General features: G+C 43.8%; 1 protein-coding gene and 1 long non-coding RNA gene across 3 annotated transcripts in view; both read left to right on the top strand.

Annotated features, from left to right (window-relative positions):
* Positions 1–20,722, top strand: part of LOC138968254 (DNA repair protein RAD50-like) — a 57,481-nt gene extending 36,759 nt beyond the window's left edge. For both annotated transcript variants that reach the window (XM_070340816.1, XM_070340818.1), the window contains exons 29-38: positions 2,168–2,248; positions 8,529–8,587; positions 9,080–9,227; positions 10,859–11,032; positions 11,574–11,699; positions 12,908–13,046; positions 14,245–14,384; positions 14,634–14,767; positions 15,929–16,057; positions 16,704–20,722. In XM_070340816.1, coding sequence (XP_070196917.1) covers positions 2,168–2,248; positions 8,529–8,587; positions 9,080–9,227; positions 10,859–11,032; positions 11,574–11,699; positions 12,908–13,046; positions 14,245–14,384; positions 14,634–14,767; positions 15,929–16,057; positions 16,704–16,755 — 1,182 coding nt within the window. In that variant the 3' untranslated portion in view covers positions 16,756–20,722. The remainder of the gene's footprint in view (positions 1–2,167; positions 2,249–8,528; positions 8,588–9,079; positions 9,228–10,858; positions 11,033–11,573; positions 11,700–12,907; positions 13,047–14,244; positions 14,385–14,633; positions 14,768–15,928; positions 16,058–16,703) is intronic.
* A 1,776-nt stretch (positions 20,723–22,498) lies between these two features.
* On the top strand, positions 22,499–26,538 carry LOC138968268 (uncharacterized). The gene is made up of 4 exons (XR_011456113.1): positions 22,499–23,044; positions 24,544–24,657; positions 25,504–25,609; positions 26,366–26,538. It is a non-coding gene; the product is annotated as an uncharacterized lncRNA (long non-coding RNA).
* The last annotated feature ends 767 nt before the right edge of the window (positions 26,539–27,305 follow it).

The following is a 27,305-nucleotide window of genomic DNA, read 5'->3' as shown; positions in this document are numbered from 1 at the left end:
TAGAATATCTGGGGGAAAATAGTGTCTTAGAGAAATTTATGTGAGAAATTTAAATGCTACGCCCTCACCGCAAAGCCGTTAGGGGGAATGTGAGACAGGGTCTTAAAAGGGAGGGTGTCTTCTTCTTCTTGTCGATCACACGTCTATATTGTCAGCCCGGACAGCGAGACAAATGATACTGTCTTCTCCAGGTCCTCTGTTCCTCCGTACAGCTCTGCCGTGTGCTGACAAAACCGAGTAAGTCCACTGACGCTACTTCCGAGAAAAACGACTTTTCCTGTTTGATAAAATGTCTCAAAAATGATGATTATCTAGATCAAACAACCGAGATAAAAAGATAAATAGCATTAATTTTCGTTTAAAACCCGATTTTCATGATAATTTGATGGATGGTTTTGGTTTTGTTGGGCATTTTGTGGACTTACTTGGTTTTACCACTTTTCCCCCCAATATCAGATCTAACAAAAAAATGCGCAGAATATTTGGAAGAAGAAGTGTTGTCAAGAGAAATGACAAAACAGTGAAAATAACACTACGAATTTGCACAAGATGGAAAGAGAGAGAGAGAGAAAGGGGGAGAGACTAGACAGGGAGTGAGAGAGAGTAAGAGTGGAGAGAGTGAGAGAGAGGAGAGAAAGCAGGGGGGGGGGGGGGGGAGCGGGATGGAGGGAGAGAGAGAAATAAAGGGAGGGAGGGAGATAGAGAGATGGAAAGAGGGGTGGAGAGAGGGAGAAAGAGAGGGAAGGTGAGAGGGAGGGGGCTGGGGGGGGGAAGAGCTATGGAGGGAGAGATAAATGGGGAGGAAGAGAGATGTAGGAATGGACCGAGGGAGAGAGAGGGAGGGGGGAGGATGGATTGAGTGAGAGAGAAGGGGGAAGGGAGGGAGAGAGAGGAATTAGGAAAGGAGGAAGGGAGAGGGGAAGGAAGAGAGAGAAAGAGAGGGAGGGAGAGACTTAGTGGGATTGAGGGAGGGAGGAAAGAAGAGGGAGAGGGAGGGAAAGAAATAGTGGGATGGAGGGAGAGAAAGGGGAGGGAGGGAGTGAGAGAAGGGGAGGGAGGGAGATAGGGAGGGAGGAAGAAGATGGAGGGGGAGGAAATGTGGGAGGGATGGAGGTAGGGAGAGAGAGAAGAGAGGGGAGGGAGGGAGGGAGGAAGTGAGAGAGGGGGAGAGAGATAAGGAGGGAGGGGGAGGGAGGGAGAGAAAGAGAGTGGGATGGAGGGACAGAGGGGAGGGAGAGAGAGGGAAGGAGGGAGGTAGAGAAAAGTCGATTGTTGGTGGTAGGGAGAGAGCGAAAGGGAAGGGGGAATAGAGAGAATGATGGAGGGAGGGAAATCAAGAGAGGGAGGAAGAGGGAGAGAGATAGCGAGAGAGGTAAGGAGGGATAGAAAGAGAGATGGAGAGAGGAAGGGAGGGAGGGAGGGAGAGAGGGAGACAAGGATCGTCAGGAGAATCATATAGAGAAGAAAAATGTTTTAAATAAAATGTCATAAGGTGACGTCATGTCTCGCCTTATCAAAAGATGTCATTTGTGTGTTCTAAACTTTAAATGACTTTTCGGTATGGGTCGTCTGAAAGAATTTTGAAACTACCATTATACGAAAATTGGGAAACCCTTGGACTTACTTGGTTTTGTCAAAACATTCATGCACACTTAAAAAGTCGTTTTTGGTTGTGGACTTACCTGTTCATATCTGCTTATCTAAGCACTCTAAAAAGTAGAAATTAACACAAATGATGCGCATTGATTTCTTCTTTTTGATGAACAAAAAATATCATTTTTGAAAAAAATGGACTTACTCGGTTTTGTCAGCACACGGCAGAGCTGGCAGCGGAGGGGGACTGCAGTTGGCCACACGGAGAGTCTTACTTTTTTTGTTGTTGAAAGGGCGGTTTCATTGTATGTGCAGAAAGAGAGAGCGTTCACCTAAGGCCCCCCCCAAAAAAATAGGTCTGTTTACGGTAACATAGGCCAAAAAAATAGGGTCGGTAGGTTGGGATTTCTTTTTTTTTTCTTTTTTTCTCCAAAAAACCATATTTTTACGTGTTTTTTTTTTTTTTTCCCCAAATGCAATATAAAAGTCTAGGGTCGTGCGAAAAAAATAGGGTCGGTCGGGTTACCGTAAACAGACTATTTTTTTGTGTGGCCTAAGTAGTGTTGTGTTTCAGGATGAAATCGGTCGTCATCGCCGGGAAAAAGCGACAGTTACAGGGGACAAGGAGGCCGCAGTGGAACAAGGCAAAAACGCTGTAAGTAGATTGTTTTTTGCCGTGAACTGAAACAAACACCAAGTGTTACACATGTTTCTCATGGTTTCTTCAAGCTTATTCGAAATAAAGATTTTGGTTGACTGTAACCGCTATTTTCATTGTTCTTCAGCATCAAATTTGGTCCAGTTTTTTATTCTACCTGTTTTGTTTCAGTGTGATAATGATGTGGTGGGTTTTTGTTTTTATTTTTGTTCTTTGATGTTTTCTATGAAGGAGTGTGTGCTATGAGTATGTATGTGCACAGGCACGCTGTGTGTGTGTATGTGTGTGTGTCTCTGACTGACTAATAAATTTGTACATTCTCTTTGAACCAATTAGCCTATCTGGGGACAGGTAGAGGTAGTAAGCTACGGGTGTGTTTGTGTGTGTGGGAGGGGGGCATTCTGAAAGTGCCAAGTTCTACAATAAACAAAAATCAGTGCAGGAACTGGAGGGATAATATTTTGGCGAAAAATGAGCTGATGTGTTTTGTCCTGACATTTTGGACTGTAAAGCTATCTGTGTGTGTGTGTGCATGCTTGTGTGTGTGACTGACTGTGCATGCACACTGTGTGTGTGTGACTGACTGTGCATGCACACTGTGTGTGTGTGACTGACTGTGCATGCACACTGTGTGTGTGTGACTGACTGTGCATGCACACTGTGTGTGTGACTGACTGTGCATGCTTGTGTGTGTGTGACTGACTGTGCATGCACACTGTGTGTGTGACTGACTGTGCATGCACACTGTGTGTGTGTGACTGACTGTGCATGCACACTGTGTGTGTGTGACTGACTGTGCATGCACACTGTGTGTGACTGACTGTGCATGCAGACTGTGTGTGTGACTGACTGTGCATGCACACTGTGTGTGTGTGACTGACTGTGCATGCACACTGTGTGTGTGACTGACTGTGCATGCACACTGTGTGTGTGACTGACTGTGCATGCACACTGTGTGTGTGTGACTGATTGTACAGTAAAACCTGTCTCTAACGGACACCCTTGGGGAATGGTAATAGTGTCCCTATTAGACAGGTGTCCCTTCTTCACAGGTGGAGGGGCCAGGGCAATATTTTACAAAGAGCACGTAAAATGAACAAGACACTTTTTGTAAGTCCTGTAGTATGTATTTATTGGATTGAACATGAGACTCACTGAAAATGTGAGTAAACAAATGATACATGTAGCAAACAACAACAACATCCCCTCCCCCCCCCCCCCCTCCCCCGTTCCCTACAGACACTGTGCATTCAAACTTACGCAAGTCGGACGTCACAAAGCTAAAAATAGCTGACTCTTTATCAGTCATTCAACGGGAAATTCCGCAGTGTGTCTCGACCAAATTGGGTCAGCTCTTGTTTCATTCAGTTTTTCTAGTCTCAGCATAAATGCATGGAACAGAAATTTAGCTGTGTTAACTATTGTTTCCTTCGAACGATTGCTTACAAAGAGAGAGATCGAGAGAGAGATTAGTAGGAGGGTAAATGATAAATGGTTGCATTTTCTTACCTGTATAAGTGGTCCACTGACAGGCAGATTCTTCGATCTTGCAGTACAAAACCACTCCCATACCACGTTGTTCAGGTCTTCATATTGCGTTTTCCGACGTTTCACAGTTTTTTGGTCGATTCGCGCACCTGACTCCCACTCCTTCATCACGTCTTCTTTTTCCGATTTGATCCTCGCGATCTGTGTTTTACCACATCCCATCTCCTTCGCCACATCTCGGCATGATTAGCCGCTATCTAGTTTTTTCAAGGCAGCGACATGCTGCTCTAAAGTCAACGCTTTTCTTTTTGAGTCACTTGAGAAAAAGTGACTCTATGTAATCGGTCAGTGTTAGTCTGTCCGGCCGGCCGTCCGTAGACACCACCTTAACGTTGGACTTTTCTCGGAAACTATCAAAGCGATCGGGCTCATATTTTGTTTAGTCGTGACCTCCAATGACCTCTACACTTTAACGATGGTTTCGTTGACCTTTGACCTTTTTCAAGGTCACAGGTCAGCGTCAAAGGAAAAATTAGACATTTTATATCTTTGACAAAGTTCATCGGATGTGATTGAAACTTTGTAGGATTATTCTTTACATCAAATTATTCCCCCCTCTGCTTCTTTACCTCTGTAAACTTGTAGAGCTAGTTATTTTTCGATAATGACCCAGCAACCAAACAAATAACGAGCCAGCAACAGCCTGAATCCTCGATAGTGCAATGGGTTGAGAAGCTGTTCTGTTTTGGTACTACTTTTGCGACTGAAAAGTTCAAAACGCTCTATACGTACGAAATATACATCTCTGGAGCAAACAATACAAACATACCGCATTTAAATTAACAACTACAGGCCTGAACACATGAATCTCCATATAAAATCCATGAGTTCGGTTGTTTTCTGAATATAGATCTGCTGTGCACACACCGTTCATCACAAGCAAATTCCCAAGGCAAGTAACTCATACTCTTGCCGACAAGAGTAGTTCCCCTTCTTTTAACGCAGTTTCTTCGACAACACTGACTGCAATCCGACGGTCAGTTTTCAACAATATTTCATTTTATAAACAGATCACACGCAACCAAATGCACACATCTCATCAATTTAAACAACATAAAGCGGTTTCATACACTATTTTCCCCAAAAAACTGAACTTCATACAGTAATTAACGTTGGAACACGGGTGCAAAAGTTCGTCTGCTAGTGCCATTTGACGAAAGAACATTATCTTTAGCGATACTAAATCATAAACAGAACACACAATATCTGCCTTTACCGCCACAGCAGAATAACAGCTTATCTGTGTACTTGATTTTAGTCTAAAACAGGGAAACTGACAAGAAGTGTTAACAGAATGGAATGATTTGCACGGAACTATACAACCGCGCATTAATCGATCGCCTGCGCAGGTTGACTGGTTGAGTGATTCGGATTCGATCAAACTTTCGCACAAAAACTCCTGTTTTCTTTGAATAACTGAAGAAAGGGGGAATAAAGAGGTTACACACCTCGTCTCAGTGATTATTAAAAATAATGGTCTCAGTTCGCGGTCATGTAAAAGCTCGCTGAAGCTCGCATTTTTCATGATCCGCTAACTTCGACCATTATTTTTAATAATCACTGAGACTCGGCATGTAACCTCTACGTATTTACATCTGTAGCCTTTTACGAACGTTATCAGAAAAACAAGGGAGATAACTAGCCTTTTCTGTTCGGCAACACACAACTTAACGTTGGGCTTTTCTCGGAAACTATAAAAGTGACCGGGCTCAAATTTTATGTGAACGTGACTCATTGTGTTGTGAATAGCAATTTCTTCCTGTCCATCTGATGCCTCATATAATATTCAGAACTGCGAAAGTGACTCGATCGAGCGTTTGCTCTTCTTGTTCCTGCTGGAGATTCCATTTTCAAACACAGTAGTCTACTGTTGCTTTTGGTTGTGACTGTATCCACAATGCGGAAAAGCGAAAGTGAGCGAAAGTGAGCGAAGCAAAAGTGAGTGAGCGAAAGTGGGTCTCCATCTAAACAAGCCACTGATTGGTCAGAAAAGGGACAGGACAACCAATCAACAACCATTTGTGCTACGGCTACGGCTGCCGAGCACTGACTGCATAACAGTCGAGTTTTCAAAGTTGCGTTTTTATGTACGTTGTGTCCGTTTGTGACAGTGTTTACACTTCCTACGGTCCGAAAAATCGTGTCCGCGTCCGTAAGTGGCAGGTGTCCGCCCGTTAAAGGTTAGTTATTGTTGAAATCGTGTTCGTGCCATGATAAACTGTCCGTATGTAGCAGGTGGCCGTTACAACAAGGGTCCGTTAGAGACAGGTTTTACTGTACATGCACACTGTGTGTGTGACTGATTGTGCATGCACACTGTGTGTGTGACTGACTGTGCATGCACACTGTGTGTGTGACTGACTGTGCATGCTTGTGTGTGTGTGACTGACTGTGCATGCAGACTGTGTGTGTGTGACTGACTGTGCATGCACACTGTGTGTGTGACTGACTGTGCATGCTTGTGTGTGTGTGACTGACTGTGCATGCAGACTGTGTGTGTGTGACTGACTGTGCATGCACACTGTGTGTGTGTGACTGACTGTGCATGCAGACTGTGTGTGTGTGACTGACTGTGCATGCACACTGTGTGTGTGTGACTGACTGTGCATGCAGACTGTGTGTGTGACTGACTGTGCATGCACACTGTGTGTGTGACTGACTGTGCATGCACACTGTGTGTGTGTGACTGACTGTGCATGCACACTGTGTGTGTGACTGACTGTGCATGCACACTGTGTGTGTGTGACTGACTGTGCATGCACACTGTGTGTGTGACTGACTGTGCATGCACACTGTGTGTGTGTGACTGACTGTGCATGCACACTGTGTGTGTGACTGACTGTGCATGCACACTGTGTGTGTGTGACTGACTGTGCATGCAGACTGTGTGTGTGTGACTGACTGTGCATGCTTGTGTGTGTGTGACTGACTGCATGCACACTGTGTGTGTGACTGACTGTGCATGCACACTGTGTGTGTGTATGACTGACTGTGCATGCAGACTGTGTGTGTGTGACTGACTGTGCATGCTTGTGTGTGTGTGACTGACTGTGCATGCACACTGTGTGTGTGTGACTGACTGTGCATGCACACTGTGTGTGTGTGACTGACTGTGCATGCACACTGTGTGTGTGTATGTGTGTGACTGACTGTGCATGCACACTGTGTGTGTGTGACTGACTGTGCATGCACACTGTGTGTGTGTGACTGACTGTGCATGCACACTGTGTGTGTGTGACTGACTGTGCATGCACACTGTGTGTGTGTGACTGACTGTGCATGCACACTGTGTGTGTGTGACTGACTGTGCATGCACACTGTGTGTGTGACTGACTGTGCATGCACACTGTGTGTGTGTGACTGACTGTGCATGCACACTGTGTGTGTGTATGTGTGTGACTGACTGTGCATGCACACTGTGTGTGTGTGTGACTGACTGTGCATGCACACTGTGTGTGTGACTGACTGTGCATGCACACTGTGTGTGTGTGACTGACTGTGCATGCAGACTGTGTGTGTGTGACTGACTGTGCATGCTTGTGTGTGTGTGACTGACTGTGCATGCACACTGTGTGTGTGACTGACTGTGCATGCACACTGTGTGTGACTGACTGTGCATGCACACTGTGTGTGTGTGACTGACTGTGCATGCACACTGTGTGTGTGTGACTGACTGTGCATGCACACTGTGTGTGTGTGACTGACTGCATGCACACTGTATGTGTGTGACTGACTGCATGCACACTGTATGTGTGTGACTGACTGTGCATGCACACTGTGTGTGTGTGACTGACTGTGCATGCACACTGTGTGTGTGTGACTGACTGTGCATGCACACTGTGTGTGTGTCTGACTGTGCATGCACACTGTGTGTGTGTGACTGACTGTGCATGCACACTGTGTGTGTGTGACTGACTGTGCATGCACACTGTATGTGTGTGACTGACTGTGCATGCACACTGTGTGTGTGTGACTGACTGTGCATGCACACTGTGTGTGTGACTGACTGTGCATGCACACTGTGTGTGTGACTGACTGTACATGCACACTGTGTGTGTGACTGACTGTACATGCACACTGTGTGTGTGACTGACTGTGCATGCACACTGTGTGTGTGTGACTGACTGTGCATGCACACTGTGTGTGTGTCTGACTGTGCATGCACACTGTGTGTGTGTGACTGACTGTGCATGCACACTGTGTGTGTGTGTGTGACTGTGCATGCACACTGTGTGTGTGTCTGACTGTGCATGCACACTGTGTGTGTGTCTGACTGTGCATGCACACTGTGTGTGTGTCTGACTGTGCATGCACACTGTGTGTGTGACTGACTGTGCATGCACACTGTGTGTGTGACTGACTGTACATGCACACTGTGTGTGTGTGACTGACTGTGCATGCACACTGTGTGTGTGACTGACTGTGCATGCACACTGTGTGTGTGTGACTGACTGTGCATGCACACTGTGTGTGTGTGACTGACTGTGCATGCACACTGTGTGTGTGTGACTGACTGTGCATGCACACTGTGTGTGTGTGACTGACTGTGCATGCACACTGTGTGTGTGTGACTGACTGTGCATGCACACTGTGTGTGTGTGACTGACTGTGCATGCACACTGTGTGTGTGACTGACTGTGCATGCACACCGTGTGTGTGTATGCATGCACACACGCTACACATGCATGTGTTATCTTCACACAGTGATATGTGTGTTGCTGTGTTCCAGGTGGATGACGTGCGGGGCAAGGAGAAAATTGTGAAGGATTTCAACGAAAATATCAAAGCGTAAGTTTGCACATATCATACAAAAACAGCCCAGCATTTAGTTCAGAGCTGCCAACTGCTTCGTTTTCAGTGAGGTATGCTACATTTCAGGAGCAAAATTAATGCTACTCCAAGTTGAAGAATGCTGGGCTTAAACAAATAATCACAAGAATGCAAAAGTTCCCTCTTTTTTGTGAGTCCTGGTACTCATTTCTGCTTCCGACTTAGTGTAGCGGTCACAAAATGAGTCATAAAACATCGTCTCCACTAAAAACTGGCACTGCAGATACTCTCCAATGGGCATTTTATGTTCCAGCATACTCATGAAACTTGATTAAAAATGGCTATTCTTGTGCAAGATGACATAAATTCTGATGAATGAATACATTTTTAGAAAATGCTACACTAAAACACCATTTGCTGTGCTGACAATTCTAAACAAATCTAAATTGCTTCACTTGAGGCTTCACAATGGTTGGCCGTTCTGACATCTCAAATGATTTCTGTGCCCAGTTACAACAAGTCAGGGAAGCAAGGTCGGCTGGAAAAGAGCCGTGATCGTCAGCGAGAGATCAGTGTTGATCAAGGCAAACTTGACGCAGAGCAAGAAGAGGTCACCGCCAACGTCAATAAGATGAGGAAAATTCTCGCCACTCAGCAGGTTGGTTGATTGTTCATTTGTCAACCTAGGTGGTGGGTTCAAGTGCTAGTCTTTCGGATGAGACGAAAAACCGAGGTCCCTTCGTGTACACTACATTGGGGTGTGCACGTTAAAGATCCCACGATTGACAAAAGGATCTCTCCTGGCAAAATTGTATAGGCGCAGATAAAAAAAATGTCCACCAAAATACCCGTGTGACTTGGGTTAATAGGCCGTGAAAAGTAGGATATGCGCCGAAATGGCTGCGATCTGCTAGTCGATGTGAATGCGTGATGTATTGTGTAAAAAATTCCATCTCACACGGCATAAATAGATCCCTGCGCCTTGAGTCCGAGTCTGGAGATACGCGCGCGATATAAGACTTCATATAACATGACATAACATAACATAACATAACATAACATAACATAACATAACATAACATAACATATCCCTTCAACAACAGACAGACTGCTAATGTTCCAAAATTCAGAATAAAAAAACAAGAATTGCACCCAAGTGGAACGTTTAATTATTGACTAATTTTGTTACGTTTTGTTTTGTCAATAATTGGAGGTTCCAATTACCTTCAATTCTTGTTTTGGGAATGATGTCCCTTCCACCTGTTTGGCTATTTGGGCCCACTGTAACTGATGGCTTGAAGAACTTTCTTGTCATAATCTCACCCTGTTTGGCTATTTGGGCCCACTGTAACTGATGGCTTCAACAACTTTCTTGTCATAATCTCACCCTGTTTGGCTATTTGGGCCCACTGTAACTGATGGCTTCAACAACTTTCTTGTCATAATCTCACCCTGTTTGGTTGTTTGGGCCCACTGTAACTGATGGCTTGAACAACTTTCTTGTAATAATCTCACCCTGTTTGGCTATTTGGGCCCACTGTAACTGATGGCTTCAACAACTTTCTTGTAATAATCTCACCCTGTTTGGCTATTTGGGCCCACTGTAACTGATGGCTTGAACAACTTTCTTGTCATAATCTCACCCTGTTTGGCTATTTGGGCCCACTGTAACTGATGGCTTGAACAACTTTCTTGTCATAATCTCACCCTGTTTGGCTATTTGGGCCCACTGTAACTGATGGCTTGAACAACTTTCTTGTCATAATCTCACCCTGTTTGGCTATTTGGGCCCACTGTAACTGATGGCTTGAACAACTTTCTTGTCATAATCTCACCCTGTTTGGCTATTTGGGCCCACTGTAACTGATGGCTTGAACAACTTTCTTGTAATAATCTCACCCTGTTTGCGTTTTAAAAGGCATCACAATTTCTTCTGCGTTTCCTGGCTGCAACTCCCACATACACTCGTGTTTTGCGCAAGTGGGCTTTTTGTGCACAGTAGAACCCCCCTTTTAAGACCCCCCTCCCCCACCCCCCACTCAATTGAAGACTCCCTCCCTTTTAAGGCCCTGTTTTCTCAGACTGTTTGTTCATAATCTCTGCAAATAAACCCACATTTTAAGATTCCCTCCCTTTAAGAAAGACCTGATTTTCTCAGATTTTTTGAGGTCTTAAAAATGGGGTTCCGCTGTCCATCCTTTATTACTCACCATTTAGGCAGCCATACACCTTTTCAGGGGGAATACTTGTTCTGAATGCTGCTGATGTTTTGTTTTTTTCATTGGTCAGATTCATGAGCGAGAGTTGTCGGACAACTTACAGCTGCGCAAGCAACAGGAGGAGATTGAGAGACTGGAGCGACAGATGGCTGACCTTCAGAAAGAGCTGGGTGGCCTTGACCCAAAAAACCTGGAGCGAGAAAGGCAGAAACTTCTTCAGAGGGACGACGAGTTTAACAAAGAGGTACAGGTTACCTCCCTTATCCAACATAATTTGTTGTTTTAGTGCCATAAGTGTGTGTGTGTTTGTGCCTGTTTGTGTGTGTGGGTGCCTGTGTGTGTGTGGGTGAGTGTGTGTGTGTGCAGGCATGCGCTTGCATGTGTGTGTGTGTGCATGCATGTGTGTGTACAATACAAATACCCGTTTTCTTCTGAGCATTCTCCAGTCCACCCAGCTGGATATGGGTACCTGACCTTATTCACAGCTGGGGAAGGCTAAGGCAGCAAGGGAGAGGAGATGGGAACCGCCCTCATAAAGCTGGCCCTAGAGTAGTTGAAATCTCTAATATCTCACTCCCCAACGATCAAATATGGTTATAATAACTTTACCTGCACCTTTACCTTCACCTTTGTCGCTGCCCTACACGCCACCAGGCGTGAAAGGCAGTAAGTAAGTAAGTAAGTACCTTCACCTTTACCTTCACCTTTACCCTTACCTTCACCTTTACCTTCACCTTTACCCTTACCTTCACCTTTACCTTTACCTTTACCTTTACCTTTTGCAGCTGAACAAAGCCACGGGTCGACAGCAGGGTTACGAGGATCAGATGAAGCAGACCAAGCGAGAACTCAATTCTGACCTGTTCCGCGACGCAGCCAAGAAACACAGAGAGAAGATGATTGACCTCAGAGTATGTACTCCATTTTCACCTTTCTCGTAATTTATGTCTTGTCCCTGTTCCCATGTGCACAGATTTTGTCTCCTCATATACCAAAAGGACTATGCATGAGTTAGAATCCCAAATGCTAGATATTGTATAAATGTCACGATAATAAAAAAATTGAATAAAGTCTTGTTTAAACCACATACTGTTGAAGCCTGCAGTTGCACATAAACTCTGTTCAACTCGAAAAATAGGTATCGTTGGGTCCCAGCTTTTCAAGCTATCGGCCTGGCTGCGACTTTCATGTTCGACGTGATGTGTTGTGCCCCAAAAGACATTTTTGTGCTGTGCTCTGTGAGAGGTGTTTTCTTTGTGCTTAATATTATTTTGTTTGGACCTAGCTATTGATGTGTACATTGTTGTTAAACAGTTGTTTGTTGTATGTTTATCAGGGTTTGCTAGTGTGTGATAGGGTTCGTGTCCGTCTGTAGATGTTAGTTTCTTTGTTAGTCCCGTGTTGACAACTCTTCGACAAGCGCTTAGAACTGTACCCACGGAATACGCGCTATATAAGCTTCATATTGATTGATTGATTGATGGTTCAAATCCTGGCTTTGGCAAGGGATTTATTTTCCAGAGTCAACTTTGTGCAGACTCTCCTGGGCGTCTGAAGATCCCCGTGGTTACAATCCCCGTGGTTACAATCCCCGTGGTTACAATCCCTGTGGTTACAATCCCCGTGGTTACACATGCACACAATAATGATCCCAAGTTCAGAGCTTTAAGTATATTTTATTGCTCAGAAGTGACAAATATGGGGGAGTCAGAGCTATTTTCAGCTTAGGTTTCTTCCTTTTTATCCTTACTCTTAGTCCTTACAATATGTTCCTACCAGTGAACTTTTAGCATGTTTTCAAATGAGCCAAAGCATAGGTCATTTATTTCAAGGTATGCACGTGTTTTTGTTTTTTTCTTGAGGATAAGATATGTTAAGTTCTGTGAGGTTGCCCTGATGAAAATTTGGGCTACTTTCTCACTGGGGAAAGCGAGCTGCCAATACATGTCTGGGAAATAAATCCCTTGCCGGGGGTTGAACCCACACTGATAGCCACAAACTGGTTTTAAGCCAGCACCTTGAAGACGGAGCTATCTCCCCGCTAAAGCTCAGAACAGTAGAAAATGGTTACCGAAGCAATTCATCGAGAGAATCCCATTAATGGTGTCTTACCTCTCAGACGACAGAGCTGGCCAACAATGACCTTGAGAAGTACTACAAGGCCATGGACCGTGCCATCATGAACTACCACTCTACCAAGATGACCGAGATCAACATGATCATCAGAGAGCTGTGGAGGAACACGTACCGGGGAAACGGTATGCATCCTCATAGCGAGAGACAGTGGCCGATTTTTCTTTTAATGTTTAAAGGAACAGTCCTTTCTGAGTAAACGATTCGGCTCATCGTCTCAGATCTCGCCAGGCACACTTATAGGTTTTATTTACAAAGAAAGCAAAAAAAATTGTGATTTTTAAAAAATGTTGTAGGGGGTGGGGGGGTGGGGACGGAATCCTGGAAATGTTGCACTATCTTGCATAATTAATTTTTTAGTTCATTTTTATATTTAGTCAAGTTTTGACTAAATATTTTAACGTAGAGGGGGGAATCGAGACGAGGGTCGTGGTGTATGTGCGTGTGTGTGTGTGTGTGTCTGTCTGTGTCTGTCTGTGTGTGTGTGTGTAGAGCGATTCAGACTAAACTACTGGACCGATCTTTATGAAATTTGACATGAGAGTTCCTGGGTATGAAATCCCGGAAAGTTTTTTTCATTTTTTTGATAAATGTCTGTGATGACGTCATATCCGGCTTTTCGTGAAAGTTGAGGCGGCACTGTCACGCCCTCATTTTTCAACCAAATTGGTTGAAATTTTGGTCAAGTAATCTTCGACGAAGCCCGGGGTTCGGTATTGCATATCAGCTTGGTGGCTTAAAAATGAATTAATGACTTTGGTCATTAAAAATCTGAAAATTGTAAAAAAAAATAAAAATTTATAAAACGATCCAAATTTACGTTTATCTTATTCTCCATCATTTGCTGATTCCAAAAACATATAAATATGTTATATTTGGATTAAAAACAAGCTCTGAAAATTAAATATATAAAAATTATTATCAAAATTAAATTGTCCAAATCAATTTAAAAACACTTTCATCTTATTCCTTGTCGGTTCCTGATTCCAAAAACATATAGATATGATATGTTTGGATTAAAAACACGCTCAGAAAGTTAAAACAAAGAGAGGTACAGAAAAGCGTGCTATCCTTCTTAGCGCAACTACTACCCCGCTCTTCTTGTCAATTTCACTGCCTTTGCCGTGAGCGGTGGACTGACGATGCTACGAGTATACGGTCTTGCTGAAAAATGGCAGCTACTTGACTAAATATTGTATTTTCGCCTTACGCGACTTGTTTTCTTTCTGAATGGGCTGGGTATGCTTACAGGTATTATTAACAATTTCATGATCTCATGCTTTATTTCAATCATTACATTTATTGGCTGCTTTCATGTTGCAGACATTGACACCATAGAGATTCGATCGGACGATGACGATGGAAGCAGCATCAAGGCGCGTCGGACGTACAACTACCGCGTGGTCATGCTGAAAGGGGACACCGCTCTCGACATGAGGGGGCGCTGCAGTGCAGGGCAAAAGGTCAGCGGAGAGAGTACACAATTTGGTGTGGATGAGAGAGAGACAGACAGACAGAGACAGAGAGAGAGTGAGAGACGAAAGGAGAGACAGAGAGAGGGAGCAAGACAGAGAAAAAAAAGAGAGAGAGATAGGGGGAGAAATAAAGAAAGAGAGAGAGAGGGGAGAGGTGTTTGTGTGAGAGAGAGAGAGAGAGAATCTGGTAACCAATACATCGACAGCCAAACTAAAAGGAGTTGCTGCTGATTTTAGGTGCTGGCTTCTCTCATCATCCGCCTGGCCCTGGCCGAGACGTTCTGCATGAACTGCGGCGTCTTCGCTCTGGACGAACCAACCACCAACCTGGACCAGGAAAACATCGACAGTCTGGCTCACGCTCTAGTCAGGTAGGTGTTCTTTTGTCAGGTGGGTGTTCTCTTGTGTTGTAGGTGTTCACTAGTAAGGTGGGCAGAGCAGCAAACTGCTACGCTTTCAGCGAAGCATGCTACGTTTTAAGACAAATTACTACGCTGTTACACCAAGCTTAAAATTGCTACACTCAAAAGCAAATGAAGTCAAACGTGCAACAGTTTGCTCTTTCTTGTGAGTCCTGTTACTCATTTCTGATTCTCCCTCTATGTAGCGTTCAAAATCTGTTTCATAAAAAAAAGTGGCACTGCAGATCCTCTCTATTTCTTGTTTCTAGATCTGATAAACAGAGGGAAGGAAACGCTCTAAATGCATACCACATATTGTGTGATACAGCCAGTGAGAGTTACCGTACTTTCCGGGTCATAAGGCGCGACTTTTTTCCTCGAGTTTGACCCCTGAGTCTTGTATAACAAAGCGCCTAATCCGTGTATGAAATACGAAAAAAATCAAAGAGACCGCCTGAGTACCAGTCAAACAACTTGTGATAATGCATGTTTCAGCTACTAGGTACTACCCTGGCCAAGTTTCCTCTCAAGACATCAAAGAGACCGCCCCATAGGTTTAACTCGGTCACTGACCCCGGTGCAGGAAGTGTTTCCTCTCTCAGATCTATGACAGGGGAACCACCTCTCATAGCAAAAACTGGGTCATTGACCCCTGGGAAGAAGGTCAGTGTCTAAACAAGGCAACCCAGCTATCACAATGGACCTGCCTTTGATCTCGCGCACACACAGAGCACACATATTTCCACTCTGTATTCTTCCTTTGATGTGCGGCTTATTTTCATTCTTCGACCGTTTGTTACCGGTATACTTTTTTAATTTTGGTGCGCCCTATCGGCCCCCTGCGCCCAATGGGTGACTGGATTATGGTGGCTGTAGCGCCTTGTAACCCAGAAAATACGGTACTCTATTTTACATGTCGTTTGCATTTGGAGCGCTTACTTCCCTTTGTTTATCAGATCTCCAAACAGCGCTCTGCCTCATCTGTTTAAGATTCTTTTTTCTAGGTTATGAACAAAAAGCCTGAGAAAACAAGGTCTTAAAAAGTTGGTTGAACTGAACACTGTATGCAGTTTGAAATACTGTGACAGAGAACGTGCAGTTTAGAATGCTATATTGCTTCCCACTGGACAGAATCATCGAGACGCGGAGCGTGCAGCGTAACTTCCAGCTGATTGTGATCACACACGACGAGACTTTCGTGGAGAAGCTGGGTCGCTCCGACCTCACAGAGTTTGTATGGAAGGTCTCCAAGAACCACAAGTGAGTTTCTTGTCTGTTCATGGACGAATTCTGGAAATAACTCTTTCAGGTTTGTATGGGTTGTGAAAGAGTGAATGCCCTTGCTGTTTACTCGGACAAACATTGGAGGAGCCAATCAATAGCGAGGGGTGTGTTGGAAACACGTTGACAGGAGCATGGTGAAGTTATTTATCAGAGGAAAAGCAAGGGTTTTCACTCTTTCACAAACATTACAAACCCCACGGAGTTATTTCCAAAAATCGTCTATTCCAAGGGAGGGTACAAAAAGGGTTAGTATTTTTGGGGGGGAGGGAGGGGGGTGCATTCTGAAAGTAATAAGTTTGACAATACACACAATCAGTACAGGGAGTTGAGGAATAATATTTTGACTCAAAATGAGCTGATGTGTTATCTCCTGACATTTTGGACTGTAAAGCTGTGTGTGGGTATGGGTATTGGTGTGGGTATGTGTGTGTGTATGTATGAGTGTATTTATGTGTGTGTGTATTTGTGTATAGATGTATATGTGTGTATAGATATACATGTGTGTTTGTGTGTGTGTGCATGTGTGTCTGTCTGCACTTGCTTGCGTTAACATGTGTATGCATGTATGTGTTTGGATGTATGTGTGTAACTGCAAGTGTAATTGTACTGTTTCTCTTTGCAGCGGCAACTCCAGGCTGAACAAGGACACCATCCAGCAGTTTCAGCATCGCTAACATTGTAACACCTTTATAAAGCTTGGCCGGGGAATTAGCTCACTTAGTAGCGGCTCTGGTGTCAAAACCAGTATGAGCTATTTATGATATGCTGACTGTTAGCAAATGATAACAGACATGTCGAGAAAAAAGATATTAAGCATGAGCCTTTTAGGCGAATGCTGATATCGTTTGTGAGACATGTCTCTTATCATTTGCTAAAAGTCAGCATACTAGAAACTAGATGATTACCCGCTTCGCCGGGAAGAAGTAGAGCCGAATACCCGGCCGTCGCCGGGGACCCGGCTTTGCCGGGTGTACGCCGGCATCGCCGGCGCACGAAGGAAGGGAGATCTAAAAATAGTAACGTGCAGTGACCTTCTAAATATAAACGTACAAACGGGAATATCGATTGACGCCAGCGCACGAAGGAAGGGAGATCTAAAAATAGTAACGTGCAGTGAAAAACGAAAATCGGTTCAGCGCTGCGCGCTGAGAGCACGTGTTGAAATATCTCATCGATCAGGTTGTGTCCGGGGTCTCTGTCAATAAGCCCACCAAATTTGAAGCAGATCCATCGAGAACTTTGGCCGTGCATGGCGATCAATCACACACACACACACACACACACACACACAGACACAAGTCGTATATATATATAGATAACGGTTTTATTACCGTTTAATTTGACCAAAAATTTTTTCGAAGTGACCCCGCGAATTAGACAGAACAGCCGCAATGGGAACTGGAGCGCTCCTACCTGATTATGCCTGTCAGTCAAAGAATTCTCGTGACCTGGGTCAGCCAATCAGAGTAACACACCTTACGTGATGAATATTCACAGGTCAAATGCGTTTGACACACAACAAACCATGTTGAACATGCGTTTCGGTTGCTTCGCTTTTTGAGTCACTTGAGAAAAAGTGACTCTATGTAATCGGTCAGTGTTAGTCTGTCCGGCCGGCCGGCCGTCCGTAGACACCACCTTAACGTTGGACTTTTCTCGGAAACTATCAAAGCGATCGGGCTCATATTTTGTTTAGTCGTGACCTCCAATGACCTCTACACTTTAACGATGGTTTCGTTGACCTTTGACCTTTTTCAAGGTCACAGGTCAGCGTCAAAGGAAAAATTAGACATTTTATATCTTTTCTCGGAAACTATCAAAGCGATCGGGCTCATATTTTGTTTAGTCGTGACCTCCAATGACCTCTACACTTTAACGATGGTTTCGTTGACCTTTGACCTTTTTCAAGGTCACAGGTCAGCGTCAAAGGAAAAATTAGACATTTTATATCTTTGACAAAGTTCATCGGATGTGATTGAAACTTTGTAGGATTATTCTTTACATCAAAGTATTTACATCTGTAGCCTTTTACGAACGTTATCAGAAAAACAAGGGAGATAACTAGCCTTTTCTGTTCGGCAACACACAACTTAACGTTGGGCTTTTCTCGGAAACTATAAAAGTGACCGGGCTCAAATTTTATGTGAACGTGACTCATTGTGTTGTGAATAGCAATTTCTTCCTGTCCATCTGATGCCTCATATAATATTCAGAACTGCGAAAGTGACTCGATCGAGCGTTTGCTCTTCTTTTTCTTGTTGAACAGAGAGCGACAGATTTAGAACCGACTCCAGACGGATGGGAAATGACGTAAAGATACATTTGACGTAAAGCGAGTGACCCAATTTCACTTGATTTTTCGAACTTTGATAATTTAGATTTCAAGTGAGCGAGTCGGCATTGCACACTCAGAGGATGGGCGGTGCCTCACTGTTCCTAAAAGCACCCACCGACAAAACTTGCTTTTCGGTATTTTTTAGTTAAATAGAGTATTATCTGACAGCATTTGAAGTGTCATTCTTTAGAATAAATCACACTGATATTGCTGATTTAAATTTTTACTTTGTCTTGTTCATTTTTAGCTTGATAAACAAAAAGGGTCCCTGCCTGAACGTTATAACATTTAGAGGGTCACCTAGAATCCGTCCTGATTGGTCAAAAAGCCATATGGGGCACTGAATTGGTAATAATTGTCTCTATCGGCGTGGGTTTGACCCCCACATTTGTCGACGGATTTATTTCCCAAAGTCAACTTTGTGTAGACTCTTCTCTGTGTCCGAACGCAGGAGTATATAAAATCTTATCCTTATCCTTACCTTATATGAAAAAAAAGGCACAAAGAGAATAAGTCAGTGTCACAATCTCTTGACATTTCATTTGACGCACATCCGGCCACTGACAGTTTGACCAGAGGCAGGCCTATTTTTAGCTGTGGTGAACTGTTGGGAAATGATCTGAGAGCTTTAGAAGCACATGAATCAAAAAGCTGAATGGCAGGATTGAAGTAGGAAGTGGTGTTATTTTTCACGTTTTCTGGCAGCTGACCAGTCTGTACTGAATGATTCCCACTGCTGATTTCATGATGACCTTGCTGATTTCATGATGACCTTGCTGATACAGTGGAACCCCCCTTTGAAGACTTCAAAATTCATAGAAAATCAAGTCTTAAAAATGAGTCTTTAAATGGAGGTAAATTTACAAAGGTTATGAACAGAACATCTGAAATAATAAGGGGGAAGTCTTAAATTGGGAGGGAGGGGGTGGGGGGCGAGGGTCTTAAAAGTGGGGTTTCATTGTACTCGCCAGTTATTCTTGTTATCAAATGTTGTTCAGCGAAGTTGGCATTAACCTGTAATTTCTGATTTTAACTTCAAATCGAGAATTGCTATAAATTGCTATTTAACATGTTAGACTAAGAAGGAAGGGAACAGCGTATAAACAATCATGTCCCAAATAGGTCCAAGTTACCTCAGAGGACGTCAAACCCTAAAAGTCAGTCAGTCAGTCAGGAAGGGAAGTAAGCACTCTAAAAATAAAGATCAGTAAATCTTGCCTGTATAGAGCGTTTACTTCCCTTGGTTGGTAGACCCTGTCTATCCCGCTCTGTTTCACTTCGTAATGATTAACAGCAAAATGAGTTCCTGGAAAAAAGGTTGCCTGATCAAAAGAAATGCTAGTGTTGCACCCGTGACGTTTCGGTGTGCACCTTTACACGGTTCGGTGTGCACCTTTACACAGTTCGGTTCTTATCGAAAGCAACATTTTTTATAGAATCCAGAGAGTCTTTGAAAAATTCCAGGGAAACAATACAGTATGTTGTTGATTAAAAGAATGTTGCCTTGCTATGCATTTGTAATTTTCTGTTCGTTGTTAAAGGCACAGTAAGCCTCCCGTAAACCATCACAGAGCTCCCCGAGCGTCTAAATACAGTACAAGCATACTTCCATTTGAACGCTCACCGAACGGGAACATCCTGGCTGCTTTCTGTCGAGCGTGAGACATTTTCAAAGAATTTATTTTCGTAGACTTGTTCCGTTAACAACAACGGCGCCTCGTTTTTGCGCTAGACCTAACTTTTAAAATCTAAATAATAAATTGACAGCTTGTTACACAAACATTCTTTAATCATAAAAGAATTCGTTTTTCATCAAGACAAGATCAGAACAATTCGAAGTTGTGAAAGTTTAAAAAAAGAAAAGCCCGGAAGCAGGGTCACGCAAGGGTCGTAGCAGACGACGGCCGGTTTATCAGTGCAAATCGCCGTTCCTCTCAACAGTCAAAAGCCATCGCTAGAGTTCTTGTGAACCACAGCCGTTGTTTCGTGCATTAAAAAAACGTGCTATTGTAGATAAGCTCACGTCGAGTCGCCATCTTGAAGATGGTCGAGTCGCATTCAAATGACTAACTATGACGACTGCATTGTGAAAAGGGAAAACTGGATCACACGGGTTCACGATGGCTCAGGGGTAAGATAAACCACGCAAAAATAAATTCTTTGAAAATTGTTCGCTCTTTACGGAGGGCACCTAGGATGTTCTCAATTGGTGAGTGTTTAAATGAAATGGTGTTTGTACTGTGTGTAAAAGCCTGACCGTATCTGTGATGGTTTACGGGAGGCTTACTCTGCCTTTAAGTGATATGCGTGGTAATAAAAACCATTGCTGAAATGTTGTCATGCGTTTGAATTTCTTTCTCACTCTCTGTCTGTCTGTCTGTCTGTCTGTCTGTCTCTCTCTCTCTCTCTCTCTCTCTCTCTCTCTCTCTCTCTCTCTCTCTCTCTCTCTCTCTCTCAGAGTCTCTGTTGTTCTCTCTCTCCGTTTCTTTCTCTCTCTCTCTGTCTGTCTCTCTCTCAGAGTCTCTGTTGTTCTCTCTCTCTCTCTCTCTCTCTCTCCGTTTCTCTCTCTCTCTCTCTTTCTCTCTCAGAGTCTCTGTTGTTCTCTCTCTCTCTCTCTCTCTCTCTCTCTCTCTCTCTCTCTCTCTCTCTCGAGGTATTACACACCGGTACGACCGAACATAAGGTATCAATAAACTCCTCTTGTGCAGCGGGTTGAAAGTATACCCTGATCCCTCGGAGATATACCTCCACTCCGGTCTGAACGACCTCACGTGACATGTTATATGGTAGAAGAGCATGCTGTCGCTTATTCTCCTTCTGAAGATGAGGTATACCCTCAGTTCGGTTAGACTGAAACGATGCTCAAGCAGTGGAATTTGTGTGTGGTTTGTTTCAGAGCAAAATGTTATTTTATCCAAACAAGAAGATATTCTCGCGCACCGCCTTGTTCAGGATATCCACAAGTTGACAATGATGTGTGCGAAATAAATAAACAATGAAACGAACCAGAACGGACGGACGGACGGGCAGACTGACGGACGGACTGACGGACGGACCGACGGGCAGATTGAGGGACGGACCGATCGATGGACGGACGGAGGGACGGGGGGAGGGGGGGGGGGCGGCGGGAGGGGGGGGGGGGGTGGCGTTACGGGTAACCCCTCCTGATCCGGTCCTGCAGGGTATTCCTTCAACCCTCTGCACAAGAGGAATCTATTCGGATACAGACTGAAGGACGGACGGACTGACGGACGGACTGATGGACTGACAGACAGACTGTCGGACGCCGGGACCGTATGGACGGACATACGGACGGACTAAAAGGACGAAGGAACGAATAAACGAAGGAAATAACGAAGGTCGGAACGAAAGAGCGAACGAACCAACCCACGAATGAACGAACGAACGAACGAACGAACGAGCAAACAAACAAACAAACAAACAAACAAATAAACAAGCAAACAATAAACAATAATTGTGTGCAATCTGGCCCATTTTCAGGGCATTTGTCAAACGTTTGGAGGAGGTCCACAGTTAGGCCTGGGTGGGGGGGGGGGGGGGGTTGTCCCACCAACAGGAATTCCCCCCCCCCCTCTCCCCTGTATTGGGCCCTGCACAAGAGGAATTTATTGATACGGACTGAACTTGAAGAACGGATTGACTGACGGACCGACGGACGGACGGACTGACGGACGTACTGAAGGACTGTCGGACGAACTGTCGAACGAACGAACGAACGAACGAACGAACAAACGAACGAACAAACGAACGAACGAACTGACGAACGAACAAACTGACGAACGAACAAACAAACGAACAAATTAGCAAATGAATACATACATTCGCAGAAAGAAAAAGGCAAAAGGTACATTTGTGGAGTCAGTAAGGGGGGTGGGTGGGCTTCCGGAACCCAGGAACCTTGGGAATCCCCCCTGGCCTAGAACACACACACACTGATCGACACTGACACACACACTGACACACACAACTTGACGAACGCACACACACACACTGACACACACACACATCCACACCGGCACACACACACACACGCACGCACACACACACTGTTACACACACACGTAAACACACACACCGGCAATGACACTGACACACACACACGTACCGTACACACTGACGGGCACACTGCCGGGCACACACACACACACACACACACACACACACACACACACACACACACACACACACACACAAACACAAACACATACTGACATACTCGCAACTGACATAGCAGAGGGGGGTGGTAAGTCATTTGAACGTTTAATTTCTTTTGTCACAAATTTAACTACCCATCCGTTCCTTGTGTTTTTATTTTGAGATAGTTTTGTATTTTTAGTCACTGCAGCGAAGGGACATCACTCCCGCCACCTTATCTGTATCTTCTTCTGCTTGTTGCCAGTCCAAATCGTCCAAATGTAGTGGTCATCTGCAGAGACGCCGCCGTGCCGTACAGCTTATCCTGGATGGGAGTCGGGATTCGCTTTTTTTGCACTGCCATTGATGCCAAGAACGGAGCAGCCAGGGTCATTTCAATTTTCATCCAGGAATGGCACAAGCGAGCCAAACCGGCCGATGGTCTTTCGACTCCATGGAGACAGCTGGTGAAGGTAATACTATTTTTATTCCTACATTCGTGTTGACGACAGAGTGCAACGTTTCTAAAATATGATCGGTGCTAACAGAGCAGCAGGAATATACGTGCCCTTGATGACTTGGTCACTTTCGGTTTCACGGTACCAGTAAAGTCGATCGAACCCTCCCCCCCCCCCCCCCCCCTTCCTGTTAGGACCTAAACAAATCTGAAAAAATCAGGTCTTGAAAGGAAGAAGTCTTGAGATGAGAGTAAATATAGAGAGGTTGTGGACAGACAAATCTGAGAAAACAGGGTCTTAAAAGGGAGGGAGTCTTTAATCAGGGGATATTAAAAGTGTTGTTCCACTGTACTACCAAAAAGAGGGGATACTGTTTGATGTTACTGTAAAGACTTACAGTAACACTGTTCTCTCCGATTGCCAGTGTTTGTACTTTGAAACAGATTGTATGACCGGCACGGTTGGCCTTGTGGTAAGGCGCCCGCCCCGTGATCGGGAGGTCGTGGGTTCGAACCCCGGCCGGGTCATACCTAAGACTTTAAAATTGGCAATCTAGTGGCTGCTCCGCCTGGCGTCTGGCATTATGGGGTTAGTGCTAGGACTGGTTGGTCCGGTGTCAGAATAATGTGACTGGGTGAGACACGAAGCCTGTGCTGCGACTTCTGTCTTGTGTGTGGCGCACGTTAAATGTCAAAGCAGCACCGCCCTGATTGGCCCTTCGTGGTCGACTGGGCGTTAAGCAAACAAACAAACAGATTGTATCCTGAAATTTAGCACTCCATGTGTTAACATTTCCACTTCCAGGTCTGTAGTGTGCAAACGTGTTGTCACTGTTACAGCTGAAATGAACTAACAAGAATACTAGTCTGATGTACATAAAATATGGGAGAGGTTTGGGGTCGGGGGTGGATGGCAAGCATAACATTGATAAATGACTATAGTTTTGCAGTGGTTTGCTCTCTTGTACTATGAGTGTTAACAGCAATTGTTTATAATTTGTTACTCAACTTACTGTAAGGACTATTACTATTAGCTTTTCTCAGCAACTGCAAACAATTGTGACTTAATTGCAAGAGCGCTTCATTAAACATTGGGACACTTCTTTTGTTTTTTTTAATGGCTATAGTGTAGAAACTAGAAATGCTGAGATACATTAATGTAGTCATGAACAACAGCAACAACAAAAACAAGAACATGTTTTGAATTCTGATAGCTAATGAAACTGACAGCTTGATTAGAATTATGTAGTTTTTGCAATTGCTGACTGAGTTGCATCCTTTGGTTTTACCTTGCATTGATTATCACCTTTGCTGACAATTGACTCATTGAGTGCAGTATTGAGTAACGTATAGTTATTTTATTTCAAGTTAACTTCTGGCTCTGCATGGTGTTAATCCTACTCAAACTTAGTCAAAGTAAGGTATCATTATTTATGAATAATGTGAAGTTGAAGATACAAATTAATGAGAAAGTTTGTGTATTTTTCTGTACACTCTTGCTATTTACTGTTTCAGTGCTGAACCATTTGCTTGAATGCTTGATCAGATGATGACAGAGTGACACCTGGTGGTACCCAATAAAACTGCCTTTGCTGCTATAACTACAAGAAATTTCTACAATTCAGAACAGTAAGTGCATGAGGTTCCATTTTAAGCTGTCAAGAGTAAATCTCAGGAATAGATTAGAAGATTTAGTTATGTCACACATGTCTTGCTTTCTTGACTTTTCTCACACTCTCTTGTCAGACTCAGAGAGTGCATGATTGTACATTTTTTTTACAGTAATTTTTTATGTTCCTAATTGGAAAACAAATGTGTCATAATCTTAGTGTTTAGAATAACTATATGGCAGAGAGAATCATGGAAATGATTGGGCGATGGGGGTGTGTCGCTGGTGTGCAAGAGGGTGGGTGGGTGTGGAGAGAGTAGTGATGGTAGTCAACTACTAACTAAAAGATTACTGATTGCATACATTTAGTGTTTATTGATTTGGAGGGTGGGGGAGGAAGGCAAGCAGTATTATTACATGTGTATGGGTATACTAGTTGTGCATGTTCCAAATGGGGGTGGAGGTTGGCATGGCAAGCAATAGCTCAGTCGGAAGTGTGGCCTTGAAACCGGTTGTGGGGATTTATTTCTCAGAATTGACGTTGTGCAGACTCTGCTTGGTTTCTGAATAGCTTATTAAGCCTGTGACTGTGTGCATACATAAAGATCTCAAGTTCACAGTTTCAGGGCTTGGAATTAATGGAAACATCAACACACATGTAGGAAAAACTCAAAAAAAGGAGGGGGGGGGGGGGAGTTTGGTCCCACGGTAGTGTTTGAATGAAAGCAATCTTACTTTTTAAGAGGGTAATCTTGCAGGACTATGATTCTTACATTGGTAGTTGACTAGTGTAGTTGTGGTTTTGTACTAGTGAGGAATGTCATCTATGTCATGTGATTTCTTGCTTCTTCTTTTTGTGTGTGCAGCTAAAGATGTTGGACCTTGCCTACAGCCTAGTTTTGCATAGATCTCCAACACCGTGGCTTTACTCTGAGACACCTCAGAAAACACAGCCTTTTCTGCTGCTGAAAGGTAAACATTAGGTTAAATTTGTGTTTGTTTTGATTTGTATGTTTTCCTTTTGTAGTCTATGGCAGGAGATTTGTGCAGGTGTACAAATGGTAGAGGTGTCAGAGGAAATGTCCACTTGTTACTTGTCTCTATATCAGTATATATGTATCACAAATACGCATCAAATGTACTGATCAATAGAGACCACATGGACAATTTCAAGCACTTTTCTGCCAGGGGTAGGGTCAGCTATGTAAGAATCATGTCTTACTCTGTTCATGCAAAAATAAGGTTCTGCATTTGAATGAGTTTGAATCAGGCACCTGTGTTTTTGCTCTTGTTTGTGCCCTCTTGTGAACTGTTAACTTATGAACAACCACCCCAGCAAGCAACTCTTTACTGTTCTGAGCACAACAGAAGAGCGCATGGTCTGGGCATATGGATGGTAAACACATCTCATGCACAAGTACAGGCCTGAAAGTGGCGAGTATTTTCAATTACTCGCCATGGCGAGTAAAAATCATGTAAATGGTGAGTAGAAATGTTAATCTACTCGCCACATGTGAGTAAAGTTGATATAAAACAAATGGTTGTTTTGACGAGTAAAGTTTCAGTAAATTATGAGAAGTACATGTACTAGCAGTGCTTCATTTTGTGGACTTTCAGTGCTGAAGTATGATTGTGTGGATTGATCATTTTGTATTCTGTTATTCAGATTGCCACTTGCTTTCTTTTACATATATTTACAAGTTGGTGGCTGATTTGTGTGTGTTGCAGAACACAGGTCCATGAATAAAAGAACCCAGCTGGTATTCTTCATTCATGGAAAATGAAAGGAAATTTATCAGCCAGGATTCGCCACTCACTCTGCTAAGGGGGAACCCCGGTCAGCCCTACAGTGGATGAACAGCTTGGTCCTTGGAGGGAAAGGTAACTACTGCAGCACTTTAGAAGGGGTCTATGTCGACCAACAGTGGCTGTATTCCCTGTATGTTAATTTCCTGTACATATACAGGGAATATACTTCCGTTAGACGCCATGGAATTACTTCAAGCTTGTGAAAGTGATTCAATGGACGAGAGTACCAGCGAGGAAAACATAATACCAGGCTGTTGGGGGTGGGGGTGCAGATGTTTCTTTAACTAAATCCGTTTTGATAAACGGTCGAAGCATGTTTTGCTTGATTGGATGCCGCACGCGAATTCAGGATTTTAAATAGATTCTCCTATCTAACCGCAGTCACGCGCTTGGCGCAAGATTGTACGATATTATACTTCTTTACAGAAAATCCAACTGTATTCCCGGTACACAGGGAAAACACCTATGGCTATGGGGAATACACCTTCTTTTGGTCGACATAGACCCCTTCAACCTTACAATATGTGAATGTGTAGAATATTATGCTTTTGCTTAAAGCTTGTTACATATGACTAAGACAGAAATGTTAATCATTCCCTTGGTGCAAATCATAAAAAGAACAATAGCGATCTGATGTACTGTGGATCAATCGAGGAAAAGGTGTGTATGACCTAGAAGAAACTGGTTTTGAAAGTGCTGAGGATGGATGGAACATTGATGCAATATCATTTACTACATTGAACCTGGGTTTCAAACTGAAGTGCTTTTTTATGCAGGGTTCGTACAGAGTCCTTGAACCCTGGAAAACTCCTTGAAAATTGGAAAACCTTTTCCAGGCCTTGAAAAGTGCTTGAAAATA

Source organism: Littorina saxatilis, linkage group LG6 (assembly GCF_037325665.1).
Source record: "Littorina saxatilis isolate snail1 linkage group LG6, US_GU_Lsax_2.0, whole genome shotgun sequence".
Classification (NCBI taxonomy): domain Eukaryota; kingdom Metazoa; phylum Mollusca; class Gastropoda; order Littorinimorpha; family Littorinidae; genus Littorina; species Littorina saxatilis.
The sequence above is the reverse complement of the archived record's forward strand: the minus strand, read 5'-3'. Positions and strand labels throughout refer to the sequence as shown.